The sequence below is a fragment of the Bactrocera oleae genome, chromosome 3 (assembly GCF_042242935.1).
Source record: "Bactrocera oleae isolate idBacOlea1 chromosome 3, idBacOlea1, whole genome shotgun sequence".
Classification (NCBI taxonomy): domain Eukaryota; kingdom Metazoa; phylum Arthropoda; class Insecta; order Diptera; family Tephritidae; genus Bactrocera; species Bactrocera oleae.
In genome coordinates, this window is record NC_091537.1 from 30,046,768 (window position 1) to 30,063,135 (window position 16,368).

Genomic DNA, 16,368 nt, shown 5'->3' on the forward strand with positions numbered 1-16,368 from the left:
GGCAGGGCCGCATAAGTGCCTTTCACCACTGCGATCCCCTGTACCAATTTATAGTTTTGTATTTAAATTTAGTGCTTTGTTATGACACTTTATATATATTTGTTTAATGGCGTTTTGTGGGTGTGGCAGTGGTCCGATTGCGCCCATCTGCAATGTCAACCTTCTCGCTTGCACGGACAGACAATGTCAAATTAATCGCTAGAATATTTTTGAAGCTATGAGGCGCATCGATTTTGGATCGCTTTAAAATTTTGAAACCTGATGTAAAACGTTCATAAAACAGGCATAAAACTACTCATAACTTCGGCGGTTTGAAATTTAGACATAACATTTTTGACATATTATGCTTTGACGTAAAATAAAAATTTAAAATACTACTCCCCCTTAAGTAAGTATAATCTTGGACATACTAGATATATAATAGTTTGGTGAAAATGGATGAAATCAGTGTACGAAATAACTTAGCCGCATATACTAAAAATAATAATTTTGGTTATTTTAGCAGATTTGTTCGACATATGCGGCTCATATTGTAAGTTATTTTCAAACAAATTGGGTGGAAATATAGTCACGAACATGTTTTAGTTGAATGTCAAATTTAAATGTAATCAACTGAAAAATGTATTTAAATATATACCATGCATATCATCACAACAGTTATTTACTTCATTTTAAACTTCGTAATTTAAAACACGTTCAGTAAACAACGATTTCTTCACATAATAATTCCTAATTAGTGCGTGCTTTCATGAGACACGTTCAAATAAATTCCTGTTGTATTTTACTCAGTTTAAATAAAAATAATCAAATGATAATAACCTATTTGTTTGAGTTGCTACTTACCGCAATTTTAAACAATTTGTGAATTTGAATCAAAATTGTTGCTCCAGAAATTCATATTTATTTTGTATATAACGTTAATAATTCGGAACAAAGTAGTTTTGCAAGCACTTTTATAATTTACGTAATGGAAATGATGGCGGAATATTTGTATGTATGTAATTGGAATTTGTACGAGCTTGCGTATACTTGTATGTAGAGCTTGAATATTCGTTTAAACTCGCTGGATTGCACAAAAATGCACGTACATACAAACGTTTATACATATCTCTCTATTATATATAAAAGTTTTCTGCTGCTGTCGAGAATCAACTAACATAAGAGCAAGCTAGCTCGCGATCGGCGGGGGGCGGACGTAGGCGAGCGAGCGTGTCGGAGCGCAGCGGAGGGCGCCTAGTATAACTATATAGTTAATAGTATAATAAATAAAAGTAATGAGCACCGTGCTGTGATACTAGTCAAGCTAAATATTTGCTTACGAATAGAAATGCCGATCCACTAGTATCTATAATCTAGCGAAAAACATGATTTCTGCCAGTAATATAGATGTAGATATTTTGAACGGAAATTTTATCTATGATTGATATGATTTTTTATGAATTTTTTTATACAGATTTAACTAAGAAATATTATTTTTCTAAATTGTACTGGATTAATTTTAATGCATTTTAAACTAATATGTGACAAATTATATAAATATTATATTTATAATCAAAACAAGTAAGAAAAGGCTCAGTATGGGTGTAACCGAACATTTCATACTCTTGCAACTTGCAAGGATCAAAGCCGGCTAAATACTATCGGGTATTGGCAAAACTGCATATTAAAAAATGTTCGCCGAAATCGTGAATAAATTATCTGACATAAACCTAACTGAAGAGACAAAGGGAATATTGAGTTCATGCGCAAAACGTCAACCAGAAAATCGAAATTAATGCTATTAAGGATTAATCCATTTATATAATTTGTTAGAATAATGGATATTATTATATGTAGTATAATATAATTTAACATATTTTCAGCATTAGCCTAAGTATATCCAATATTATATGTTTAGTTAATTTTGCTAAGATATCTTACCTATTGACCCATGTACTTGTATATATACGGTGTAAGGCCAACCGGAAGTTTCAAAATCTTTTATTAGGTATATGGGAGATAGATGCATTAATACATATTATTAACAAAAACAGATTCTCTCTGAGTTTAATTAAAGTACCTCACATACCATCAACAATATATGAGCAATAAAGACAACCGGACGATGGAAAATCCTAATATACTTGTAAGTTATACGGGGGCTAGTGCAAGTTTTCATCTGATTTTATCAGTTTTAGGCACAGAGATTCACCGTTAGGAGGAAATAGGTTAGGTTAGGTTAGAGGGTTGATCCTAAGAAGGATCGCACTTGGACAGCTTAAACGCCGGTCCGTTGTGGTACCCAAAACTCCTATGAGCCGGATCAATAGACCCTTACATGTCGACAAAGCGCTTTGTGCCTATCACAGACTTGTTGAGACGGCCAATATCTGTTTCGGCCAAATCTTCTGGTCCGCCAAAGGTGTGATTGTGAGAAAGTGCCGGGATGTTTCCACTTCACCCTCCTCCATGCAGCTTTGACAACTACCATCGGGTAGTATTCTAAGCCGCACCGCATGAGTTCCCATTGGACAGTGCCCAGTGAGAACTCCTACCATAGCGGTGAGTAGAACATTGTTCAAGGCTAGAAGATCCCCTGACCTCCTGCGATCCACTCTCAGCCAGAAGGAGCTGGTTCGCAGTCGCACAGGAGTTGGTCGTTGACCAGCGTCTGCTGAGTGAATGCGAGATCCATTGGTCCAGAGCCAGAATGCAAAACGTTAGTGGAGAACCAACTCGATCCCATTCCGATGTGAGCGGGGCAAGGGGCCCCCTGGCCAGCTCATCGGCCTTGCGATTCCCAGCGATTCCGCTGTGACCAAGCACCCAAACGAGCCTGATATTGAAGTAGCTTGATGCTAATTCTAGTGAGGACAGACACTCCTTGACTAGCTTTGAATGCACGGTTCGCGCACTCAGGGCTTGTATTGCCGCTCTGCTGTCTAAACGAAGCTGCACTTCGTAACAGTACTTCTACCGCCACCTTGATCGCGGCCACTTCCGCCTGAAAAACGCTACAGTGGTCCGGTAGCCTGAAGCAAAGATTGACGGAGAGCCCTTTACAGAAAACCCCCCCTCCAACTTTCCCTACTAGCTTCGACCCATCCATGAAAAAGCTCACCGCGCCTCTTCTCCAGCGGCTTCTTCCTCCACATCTCCCTCGTCAGGATATGGGCAGAGAAAAAGCCGCTGCGACGCAGTGATCCAAATTTTCAGAAATGCAGCTGAAGGAGGATAGAATTGTGCCGAGTCCTTGTTCGGAACTCTGCAATATCGCAGCTTCCCTGAGCCTAATAGCACACATCGCAGCAATGCACCTACCGCCAATGTCCACAGGTGCTACATTTAATATAGCGTTGAGAGCCATGCAGCAATATAAGGCGACCGATGCCTTCTCATAGACGGTATTCCGGAATTTACCTTTAACCATAAGAACCACATCATCAACATAGGCTATCCCCCGACAGCCTTGCTCCACTCCGCTACGACAGTTCTGTCGCAAAGAAGACTGGAAATGAGGTGTTTGAGGTTCGATTCCACCTCAAACTTTTCGAGGGCTTTAACCACTGCCTCTGGCCACACGTTATTGAAGGCCCCTCGATGTCGAGAAAGGTGCCCACTGCAAATTCCTTGTGCAACAGCGCTATCTCCAGCCATGACACTACATCATGCAAAGCAGTGTCGACCGACCTGCCCTTGATATAGGCATGCTGCGCCCGTAACAGTTTACCCCTCGGTATTCTGCACTTAATGTACAGATCCATAAGTCTCTCCAGCGTTTTCAACAGAAACGAGGATAGGCTTATGGGTCTGAAAACTTTTTCACCGACATGAGAGCTTTTACCGGCCTTCGGAATAAAAGTAACATTAACCTGTCTCCAGGCCTTCGGGACATGGCCCAATCTAACACAGTTCGCGTAGATGGGGGCCAGCCAGCTACATGACACCTTAACCGTAGGCTGTAGTTGCGCCGGTATAATGCCATCAGGACCCGGGGACTTAAAGGGCTTGAATGATTTCAGCGCCCAGGTAAGGTGACGCTCATCCAGAAGGTCCAAGAAGGCTGTGCAGCCTTCCAGGAGCTCCCCCAGTGGCACTTTTTCAGTAGAGCGATTCAGCGGAAAATGAGTATCTAGGAGTAGCTTCAGCGACCCTTCGCCACTCGTAGTCCACCCGCTATCTGCATATCTTAGATACCCCACTGGAGTAGGGTTTTTTGCAAGAATGCGCCTAAACCTTGAGGACTCGTGACAACCCTCTACACTGCCGCAGAAGGCTCTCCACGAAGCCCTCTTGGCTTTCTTCAACTCGGACTTGTAAATGGCCTGTCCGGCCTTGTACAATGCTTAGTCGTCACTAGAGCCACTTTTACGGGCTAATTGAAGAGCCTTCTACTCGAAGATCTAATCTCCGTTAGCTCTGAAGACCACCAAGGGGGTTTCCCTTTACTTTTCTGAGTTTTCAGAGGACAGGAGCTTTCAAGAGTAGATCTGCTAACAGGGCTGAAAACCCCGACGAGCTCCTCAATCGCGTCCGCAGATAGGATCAAATTCCTGTCAGGCGCGGTTGGAAGAGCTTATCGTAGCTTCCTGCAATACAGGACCCAATTGGTATTCCTGAAGTTTCTGTAGGTTCTATGCATCGGGCGCGAGGCGTCCAAGCTGAACCCAATATATTTATGATCAGAAAAGGAGTGGTCGTCTAGAACTCTCCATTTCGAGATCAAGGGAGCAACTTCTAGAGGCTAGTGTGACTTCAAGGACTTCCGCCCTGCTAGCTGTCACAAAAGTAGGGCAGTTGCCCCTATTGCAGATAAAAAGGTCTACATCACAAATAAAATCAAAAAGTGACTCACCTCTAGCGTTTGTGTCCGAGCTCCCCCAGACGGGGTGCCTTGAATTGGCATCCGAGCCTCTAGCACTGTCCTCCAGCCTAGCAGTGACGACGTCCTCGTTGCTGAAATTAGGTAAAAGAAAAACGTTAAGTTCATTTCTGACCAACAGACAAGCTCTGGTTCTACCTGTGCTGCTTGCCGCCAGGAGCTTATGGCTTTTTGTCCTTAGTCCAGATATTCCATGGCTGCTCAGCCACGGTTCCAACGTCGGCTTCGTCTCTTCCTAGACGGAGCAATAGATCGGCGGAGGCTGCCTTTGAGTGCTGGAAGTTAATTTGGAGGATCTTCATCCTCCAAACTCCTCTCTGCAGTGCGAGTTCCGCACCATCGTCCATATCATCGACGTCAGCCTCCTCGAACAGACGCTCGAGACTGAGGACGGATCCATCATCACCTGACGATCCACCCTCCGTGCTCACCGCGTCCGAGAGGACAGGGTCGACATCCATTTTTGAGAGGGAAACTTTCCCACTCTCTTCCACCCCAGCAGGAGGCAGAGGGCCATCCGCCTGTTGGGAGCATTCTGAGAACGAGCCTCTCGAAGCCATAGCTTATGGCCCCTTTGTGACATTGAGAGGAGCGAGGAACTCCTTGTTTAGGAGTCTCAGCGCTTGCCGATATGGTGCCTTGGTCCTCTCCAGCCTAATCACTCTCCAGTCTTGGGTGGGGAGAGATGGGTTGCAGTACCGCAACATCTCTTCAATTTCGGCCGGGGTAGAAGGTTCGGCCGGAAGCTAGACCCAAGCCCGCCTTGCTCCTTTCCACACTTCCCCTACCCTGGCTACCGCCTCCTTATAAAGGAGAGCCAACCGTTCGCCGGCACACCTAATTAGTTTGTAAATGCCGAGGTTCCACCCGGCACATTCACATCTAGGGGGTGGTCCAGGGCTTCCCCTGACCACCTTCATGAAAACAGCGAAGATACCAGCGGCTACCCTCTTCCACTCGTCTTAGGAGAGGGCTCCATCTTCCCTGCTTCGGTCGTACACACCAAGCTCCACTGAGCTTGCGAGTTTAGAGATTTCGCTAAACATCGGTGCGGGTCCGACCCGAGGTTTTTTGCCGAGGGAGTATTCCCCCTCCTGCGATCTCTGCCGCTTTATCGAGGTGTGGCGCTCGCTCGGCCCCACTTTCCCGTCGCTCAGCACCCTTTTGGCCCTCTCAAGTGTGCTAGCATGCTGGTCAAATTTCTGATCAGCCTGCTTGCCACCGTAGCGCTCCAAAATCTTGGCAGCCAATCGACGATCAGACTTCAGCTTTTTAGCTGCAGTCCCGCGCTTCCCCACCGGGCCCTTAGCGTTCGACGAGGATCCGTGACCCCCATGAACTTAGCAGAGGTTCCTCTGCTAGTGCTGGCGATTCCGCCTCGCACTTCCGCCCTACCCAAGGTTACCGTCGGCAGACTCCTGCTCCCTTGCCTTACCGCCCCCAGTGACGTTAAGCCAGGCACCCCCTGGATTGCCCTTCACACCCTTAGCCAGGGACGATTTCGTCCCCCTCGATGAAAGTGTCCCCCCCAGGGAACCGTCCACTACAGCAGATGTTGGTTTCGACCTGCTTCCCCGCTCTTCCTTGGTAATTTTGTTCGTATTCATTTTTATTGGGTCCACACTCAGAGCCGCTATCCACCTCCCGGAAATGTAGTCGCCTTTTATGGTCCCAAGGTTGTCTCAGTTACGAGGCCAAGGCGAGGGTTGACGCACGCCCTTATGAGGCAATATGTTCAGAGCCGACCAGCGCCAAGAAGGAGTCATCTCAACAAACACCTACCACACCAACTTAATGATGACGGGAAAGGAACGTACTCCGAGGCCTGCCGTGGTTTTAACGGGACGGAGGCGACCTTGGCATTAGCCCATCAGCCATTTCTGCAGGGTATCACCCCTGCATACTCAGGTGACAGAATACCACTACCACCAGCCCAGGGTTCAACCGAATCCATATAATAGTCCAGGCTATGTCCATGTCGAGCAAAGGTCAGATCAGGAGTTCAAAAAAAGCCGTAAAGGCCGCAGGTCATTTGGCGTTACCCAGGATGCACCGCGCGGAGGCGAACCTGCTCTACATCCCTAGGAGGAAATCGCGTTCGCTCAATTTTATTTTGATAACGCACATATTGGCCAATATATGGGGTATTAAGTCTTCCGGATGTTTGGAAAATCTTTCTATTGGGTATATGAAGGCTAAGGGAAATATTGACCTGATTTCACCCAGTTTTAATATACAGACATTATATACCAGGAAAGGGTTTTCTTCTCCTTTCAATTATATATCTCACACATTGATCGATATTTCCGGCAAAAATCCATAGTCTCTGAAGCCCACATCTTCACAGATTGAACAGTTATGGTCCGATTTCAATAATTTTGAGACTTGAGATACCATACTTTAAATACACAATTTATGCAAAATGTTGTTTTCGTCCATTTTTGCACTGTGATATAAGAATGCCAGGATAATGTTATCTTCCGAATTTGGTTGAAATTGATCCTGTAGGTCCGTAGATGTGAGGTTTCACCTAAGGGTGTTCGCGGCTACACCCAGCGCACAATTTTGACAAGGACTTCTACAAGGCTTTCTTGTATCATCCTGGATCTAAAATTTGATGTTTCTGAAGCATTTTTAGTAGTTTTTAATAAAACCGTTATATGGGCGGGGTTATCATCCGATTTCAACTATTTTCACACTGTCCTGTGCAACTTTGGGTGATATGGCTTGAATAATTTAGAAGTTATTTACATAAAATATATTAGGGTGCTGAACCCCACTCATTTTTAAAATATTTTCAAACTGCAGTTGCCCCTCCTTAATGTGATGCGTTGTATCAGTTGTGTATTACAGAGTAGTATCTTAACTTTTGGCTTAGTTATGGCAATTTACAGGTAAGGTTTAGAACAAGGCTTTCAGGGGGAATATATTTGAAATTTTGTTACTCCAACTGATTTACTAAAAATGTTGGACAAATAACTTCAGAGTATTGACCGAGGCTATCTTTAGTGTAACGGATTGGTTCAAAACATTTTTCAAAAATTTTTGAAATTTTTGCAAAAGGAAATTAGGTAGACGTCGTAAACGTGGTTGTTGCCAAGCGAGCTCCAAAAGCTGTGACTTCATCAACTTCAAATTCCGAGTTTATACATACATAAGAAAGCTTAATCCGTTATGAGTATTTTTATTAAAAGTTCTTCTTAATAATCATCAGTTTCAATAAACTAAGCAAAACCATATACTTATACGACGGTTCTTTAGAATGAGAAATAATGGGATGGCAAATTTAACACCCTACATAGCCAGAAAGCCTCTTTTAGCAAGGAAAACTTTTGGATTTTAAATCGCTAAAATATGATGAATACCTGAAAAGTATATGACAAAGGATTTACCTTCATAAAGGCTGATCTATTTAGAATTTCAAGACTATTATTGTTATCAGATTTGATGCTCGTATTTGAATGGATCTTCGGACCCGATCCTTTTCCTTCTTTGCTGTCTCTTTGTCATCTTATTCTGGGAGTAAGAAAAGGAGAAACAAATTTCGCTCTTTCAGGCTTTACTGAACGTATATTTCAGTATTTAAAAAGGCATACATTGACATTTTGATATGAAATAGAGGCTATTCGGAATCTGCATTTTCAAGAAGACCTCGATGGGTGCTCCTTCTGCAAATAACTCTTGTTGAATATAGCAAACTAGTTCTGCAGCAAGTTTCAAAAATAGGTACCGCACCATACCTACTACCCTCCGAAAGCACGCCTTCCTCTTAAAGAATTCAACAATAACAGCACAAGTTCAATCGGTATAATGGCCACACCATATATGTGTATTTTTTTTTGCGTTGGGGTGTAAACTTCTGACACTTGCGTCATGTTTGCCTTCTGACATGAGACCGCGATAAAAAAGCGTTATCACATTTTAATTAGCGTTATGAGAGTGCCAACGTTAAAAACAAGTAGCATTATTGTTGTTTGTCTTCGTTATTGATACACACCCTCGTTCGTTTCGCTGGCTGCCATCGCCGATTAACACGCTGCCTTGGCAGGCGGAGGACATAGTCCACATACTGCAATGTTGCGATGTAATTCGCAATTAACCGAATTATCTGCTATCGGCCGTCCTGTGTGGTGTTCCTCACAGTTCACTGGCTTTCCTGCAACAAAACAATGCACTTGAATGGCTGTCAAGTTCACTTCTGCTTTCAAAACACGGAAAAAATGCCAAAACACTTGCATAAGCGAATGTGTCTTTGTATGTGTTTGTTTGTGCATGAAAAAGCGAACGAACGAATGTGACCTTGAGCTTGTTGGCCCAGTTTATATGAACGAAGTGTCATTCGTGTGCTCTGACTGTCACTCGGCCATGTCTTAAACGTACTACATACATAAGTGGCACCACATAATGGTTTATACCATATATGTGCTCACATAGGCGTATATGTACAAGTATATCAATATGTATGTATGTTTGCTTCTATTCATCACTTTAATGCGACCCCTTTTAAATATCGCTCATCTAATTTTGTGTAAAAAAATTGCATAAAAAAGGCTAAACATAATTAAAGCTTTCTGAATAATTTCAATTGCTTGGAATTCCTTACAGCTCGTTACATTAATCATGTAATCAAAAAGTCTACTTGAAAATACAATCTCAAAGTTGTCCAGTCTCATAATTTAAAACAAGAGACCATGGAGTCAGGAGTATATCAAAGATGGATACAAATGTGATGTTTGTACTGCGACATTCAACCTGGGATCTATGTTCCCTTTCCTCATTATTATGTCTCATCCAGCCACAGGCTTCTTATAAATTTTAGGATTTAACTTCAAGAAAGAAACTCAAAGATTTGTCTCCTTATTTTAGCGAGAGAGATATGAATATGATATATCATTTGCTTTTTCGATTCGTTACTCTCTAAGGTTTAGTGATACGAAAGTGATTTATATACATATGTGCATATCCATTTATGTACATATATTTGCCTTTCACACCCATGCTGTTTGCTATGTCGAGATCCATTCTGGTGGCCTTGTTCATATTCGTAATCATAGACATTATAATTACAAAACTTGAGTATAATAATTTATAGAACTATTGTGTATAAGTTAGGAGATCGGGACATAGCTATATCAAAATTATCATATACCTAGATTTGAGAATCGATTTATGACTATCTGAACATCGATCTACTCGGACTCAATAACCTTTTAGTGCTATTATTTTTAGATCGAGCAGGTAGGTTTGTTAGTTAATTAATGCCTTATGTTAAAGTTGACCATCTTATTTTTGAACGAAATCTTAACGAAATACCTCATAAGTTCCTCATTAGGACTGCTCACAAAAAGGAGTATAAGCATTTATGTTTGAGTTGAGAAGCATTTGCTTAGCTCAAGGTTTACTTTTAGTTGTTTGAAGGAACTTATCACCTAAGTATCCGTTAATACTATCCAATAATGAAAGGTGATAAGGGTGTAAGGTTACATCTTGACGCCTAAACTATTTTATGAAAGTTTTTTTCAGTTAAAAGTGGATTCAAAAGGTACCAAAGAGTTCCGAAACTGGAATTGAAACATTGATATAAGGAGTGTTAAACTTTTAATAACTAAACCCGCAATCACTACAAGGGTAACCGGGCTTATATACGTTTTGCAAATCTGACACTAGAAGTGTAGCAGTGTTAGATATATCAAATCTTTTACTTAGGATAAAGAAGAACCTTTTCTACATTGCAAATACGTTAAGGGTCGTCCACAAATTTTCTTTCTTATTTTTGGATAAAATTTTTCGTTTTGATTCATTTATGATTTAGCATTGATAAATACATTCAATTCTAAATTTTCACCCTTAAACGATCTACCCCTGATTATTAATCGCGATTTTTATATTTAATTAAATCAAGACAGATCCACAAAATGGCAATCTAATATAATATTATTGTATACTACTATACTGTACTATTAATATGAAGTCCCTATAAATATCATAAATATACATATACTAAAAATAAAACTATTGTTTTTTCTTTCAAAGGTTTTTCATTGCGGCCCTTGAATTTACATGAGGATTCCATTATGCTGATTTCTTATCCGGGTGAACTCTTCATGCGCGTCTTAAAGCTTATGATTTTACCGCTCATCATTTCCAGTTTGATCGCCGGTTCGGCTAGTTTAAATGCGCGCATGAACGGTAAAATTGCATTGCGCACTTTGGTGTACTTCGTGACGACTTCGTTCTTGAACGCGCTGCTCGGCATTGCCTTGGTGCTGCTAATTCATCCCGGTGATCCAAATCTACATAACACCTCCGATCGTTCTACTGATAAAAGGGCTGTGAATCTACTGGATAGTCTTTTGGATTTGGGAAGGTGAGTGAATGTGTAAATTTATTTATAAATATTTTTTATGTGCTTATTATAACTTAGCATTCCTGATTCGATTAATTACAATAGATATATTTACGATATCGTATTCTTTGTAACCAATTATTTGATATATATTATGAATTTTCATAACCCTGTTATCGAAGTCACACCAGAACGTAGAAGCACAGAACGTACGTTCTCTGATCACATTACCACAGCACGTTTAACGTATACTACTGTCAGAGAACGTATATTATACCGCAAGTGAATGTTTATTTACGCTCTCTGCGTTCTTTGCTTCCTATTCTAATGCTGGAAACAGTCACTGACATTCCGCCTTTCCGTACTTACCGCCCGTGTCAAACAGAATTTGTCAAAAGTTATGTCCGTAGTGGCAACGTAGAAATCAGTTCTTCCATTGTTTTTTTCATTTGACATTTAGGTTTTTATTTATAACGTTTCATAATGTAAAAGCTAAAAAAAAATTCCAACTATTAAAAATAGTCTACCTATTTATAAATAAATGTACTGACTGTGATTTTGAGTTATTTTAAGAACCTTTCAAATATATTCAAGTTTATTTTTTAATTACTACAAAATATCGAGACTGCGTTGCTAGAGAGCAATCAGCTTACTCGATTCTTCGGGAAAAATCCAATTTTCGCGGACACCCTACCGTACGGTCTATAGAAGCGGACGGTAGAAGCGGTGGTGAGTGTTCAATAAATTGCGCCCTCATAAAATAGGTCGTATCAGCTGTTTCGGTCTACGACTTTGCGTCAGTGGTTGTTTCCAGCATAACCCGTTTAGTTTGTGTGTGAAATCAGAGAACGTAGAATATACGTTCTCTGCCTTCTCTATAATATACGTTCTCTGTCATTAGCTGGTATGGTAAAACAGATTTGTTTATCCAACAACCATGATGATAAAGCAGTTTCCACCGGCACCGGTTGACAAAGCAGCAACAGAGAACGTATATCATAGAGAAGGTTCACAGTGCGGCCATTATCAAAATATTTCACGTTTCGCAGGGGAACTGAAAAAGATGAGCGTGTTTCACCACATTTGGAAGGGGTACTGAAAACGATGAGCGTGTTTCACCACCGAACATCAGGGGACTGAAAAATAGCAGAGTTGAGCTATTTCAATGTTAATTGAGAAAAATAATGCTAATTTCAATGTTAAGAAATTTACGCTTACAGATTCGTATATTCAGAGAATGTAAATGAATAGAGAAGGAGCAAATGTTAGCTGTACTAAAATGTTAATTACGATGAAGGAACATCGAAAACGCGCAAGTTCGAAAATAAAATGTCACCACACCTATCAGGGTACGAAACGAACTACACCACTCTATAAGCAAAATGTATACACATACATATGCACAGATGTTCTTTGATGTGCGCATAAACAAAAATTTAAAATAATAAAAACGAAAGTAATTGACTTCCGACAAGAAAATATAAATAATGAGAGAAATTCATTTACATTCTCTGCTAAAATGTTATTACGATGAGAGAACATCGAAAACGCGCAAGCTCGAAAATTAAATTTCACGATCCTATCAATTTACGCAACGAACTACACCACTGTCTAAGCAAAATGTATATACATACATATCCACAGACGTTCTTTGGTATGCGCATAAACAAAAATTGAAATAATAAAAACGAAAGTAATTGACTTCGGACTAGAAAACAGTAATAATGAGGGAAATAATATGAAAATATAATTAAAATATCATTCAATAAAAAATGGTTATAAAAATAAAAAAATAGTATATAAAAATGTCTGATAGGATTTGAACTTAGGCAAAATATTTCATTGCAATAATTGAGTGTGCTATAGAAGCAGCGATATTCGAACTAGTTTGTCTAATCTGTGAACTCAAACAACTATTGTTGTTTACTTGCTTGAAATATTCATATGTTATATGTGAATATTCTTGAAATTGCCTTCCTTGATTCGCATGTCCTAATATATTTGCATATATGTACATATGTATGTCCCTCAAAATCAAACATTCGAGCAAGTGACAAAAAAACGTAGACGCCATCATCGGCCAATAATAATCAAGCGAACTCGGGGCATATTTTCTAAGTATTTCATATTACAACGACAATAAATCCATAAGGAACGTGCGTCTGCTTCAAAGCAACGTAAAGTAAAATCGAAGAATCAGCAAAATTTCAATTTTACAATTTGTATCACTGAAAATCCTACCATCCCCCTCGCATTTGTATGTTGCCCACAAGCTGCTTACTCACTACGATGCAAAAAATCAGAAATTGAAGAATTTGTCTGATTCTGTCCCTTCAGAAAGGAGAATTGGCAACATGACCTATAGCGAGTTAAAATAATATTTATGTATATTTTTTCATATTATGCACTATATATGGCATTAATATAAAAAAATTTATATAAAATTGACATGTATATGAAATCATTAACTACTTCTATATATTCTAAGCACACTGCATATAATACTTTTATATGTTTACTTATTATCATTATTTCATAGTTTCTCAATTTAGCCCATTTTATCTAAAAATGACACTATGAAAATGCAGTAAAATCGGTAATCGCAATATTTCAAAAGAGCATAAGTCAACCCACTGCAAAAAGGACAAACGAGACAACATAGCCGACCGACATTGTCGATTCAAACAAATTTTGTCAACTCCGCCACGATTCACACAATTTGGTGTCAATATGTATGCGATCTCATATATGTATGTATATACATATGTGTGTTTGTGGACAAAGTCGTTCTTTGGTTTTTTTCAACAACACAATGTCCGCGCGAACTCGCCGTTATTTCGTTGGCTTGCCACCATGCACATATGCATGTCAAGTGAGGGCTCATAATATATTAATATGTTGCTTAATTTGTGTTGAAAAATACTGATGCATTAAGAATTATTTTCGTAATATGATAATAATATACGTAAAAATATAAATACACATAAATTCATACCTATAATCGTTTTTAAACTAAATTCGATAAATAAAATATATATCCGAAATAATTATGTGGCGGTGCGCCCCAACCCACCTTGCCTGCGATCGTTCAACTCGCAAAAAGCAAAAAGTGTAGACAAAAGTCATTGTTTGTGCGGGACAAGCAGAAGCAAGCATCAGCGTACGTGTATTTAAGAATGTATGTGTGATTATCACATTTGTGTAAATACGCATAATAAGGGAATATTCAATAAACCTAAACATATGAACATATTTTCCTGAAATATTATAATTATCTCAGGAAGTTAAATATGCTATTAAAGTAATTGAATTGAGATATGCTTAGATTCCAATTAATAAAATAAAAAATTAAATAAAATTTTAGTTTCATGAGTTTTAGGGTTCGAACGTATAGGCTCGTATTCGGATTGTGCTTAACCCCTTCCCGCTTACGACCTCAGCCTACTAAAAAGTGGAAACGTGGCCGCTTAGCCACCGTTTTATTGTTATCCTTTGCTCAATAAGCAATTGCTCACGCAACGCACATACATAAGTTGGAAAAATAGCCTATTAAATGTTTATTTTATTATAAACTCTGGGGCGACAAAAAAATCGCAGACGCACTATCATCGGCCAATAAGATCTTGCTTTAATTTCGCGCCATATTTTCTAAATATTCATATTACAACGACAACAAATTCATTTATAATGAATGCGCGTAAGCTACAAAACCAGAGAATGTTAATAAATAAAAGAATAACATTCTCTGACCGAAGGACGAAATTTTTGGAAATAATTTCTTCTTTGTTGTTGTTTGATGGCAAAAGGAAACTAGATTTCGATCTGTTTGAAATTTAATTAAAACCAAATAAAGAAGCGCTATCTAAGTTCAGGTGTAACTGAACAATTAATGCTCTTGCAATTTGCCGGGATCAAAAACAAGGAAATATCTTTAGGTGCAGGCAAAACTTTATTTTAAAAATATTGTGAAAAAATTCAACATTTATTGTTCGACGAAATCGTGATGGATTACAACCAAACTTATATCTTATTAACAAATATTATAAGCCATAGACTAAATTAATGTTAAACTAAATTTAATATATTGAGATGATGTGCAAAATGTCAACCAAAGGATCGAAATTCATTACCTTAAGGATATAAGGTTTAGACCTTAGTCTCCAACTCCATTCATATTAAGCGCTAAACCACATTGCTTAAAAGAAAGATTGTCCACTTAATTTCACTTAAATACCACTCATTGTGGTAAAAGACAGAAGTCGGAAATCACTATATAGGTCTAGTCTAATTGCACAAAATTATTTATTTATGCTCGAGAACATATTTTCAAGCAATTTTATAACAAAATAATTCACATACTGACCGACGTATTCGGCAAAAGGCTTGTTAGAAAAAACAGAATCCTTATACATATGTAGTATGTGGGACTTTGGGACCAATTTTACATATTTTCCACTATTGCCGAATTTATTTGTATAGGTTATTATCTATAGTAATCCAGTATTATGCGTTCAGTTCAGTTAATTTTGATAAGATAACTTACGTTTTGATCAAAGTATATGGTATACCGGAATATTGAAAATCTTATATTAGATATACGAGAGATAGGGGTAGTAGATTTTATCTATTTTTGGCATTACTACATATTATTAACAGAAAACTATGCTCTCATTAAGGTACCTCACATACCATCACCAATATTACCATAGATGTTTGAAAACTCTCATATTATCCCATAAGCGGATCTAGGGCAACTTTTCACCCGATTTAATACATTTTAAGCTCAAAGATGCATCCTTACTAGGAATACTTAATCTCTCAATTTTATTGAGATAACTGACATATTGGCCGATATATGGGGTATACAGTCAGCCGGAAGTTCGAAAATATATGGGGGCTTGAACAGGTTTAATCCGATTTGAACAATTTTTGATCGTAAGATGGCGCACCTCAAAGGCCCATTCGTGCAAAGTTTTAACCCGATAATTTGATTAATTCTTGATTTGTAGACTAGTTTTTATACTGGAAAGTGAAAATTATGTTATATGGGAAGTAAGCATGGTTTATGGGTTTACACTTAGTTGTGGGCGGTGCCACGCCTATTGTCGAAATTTGACACCGGGTCTTATAAAGCTTTCCTGAAACATCTGGGTGTTAAATT

At 39.1% G+C, this 16,368-nt stretch overlaps 1 protein-coding gene across 2 annotated transcripts in view; it reads left to right on the plus strand.

The window, feature by feature from the left end:
* The window catches only part of Eaat2 (Excitatory amino acid transporter 2), a 50,064-nt gene that overhangs the window by 13,859 nt on the left and 19,837 nt on the right, over positions 1–16,368 (plus strand). For both annotated transcript variants that reach the window (XM_036375814.2, XM_036375812.2), the window contains one exon: positions 10,895–11,228. In XM_036375814.2, coding sequence (XP_036231707.1) covers positions 10,895–11,228 — 334 coding nt within the window. The remainder of the gene's footprint in view (positions 1–10,894; positions 11,229–16,368) is intronic.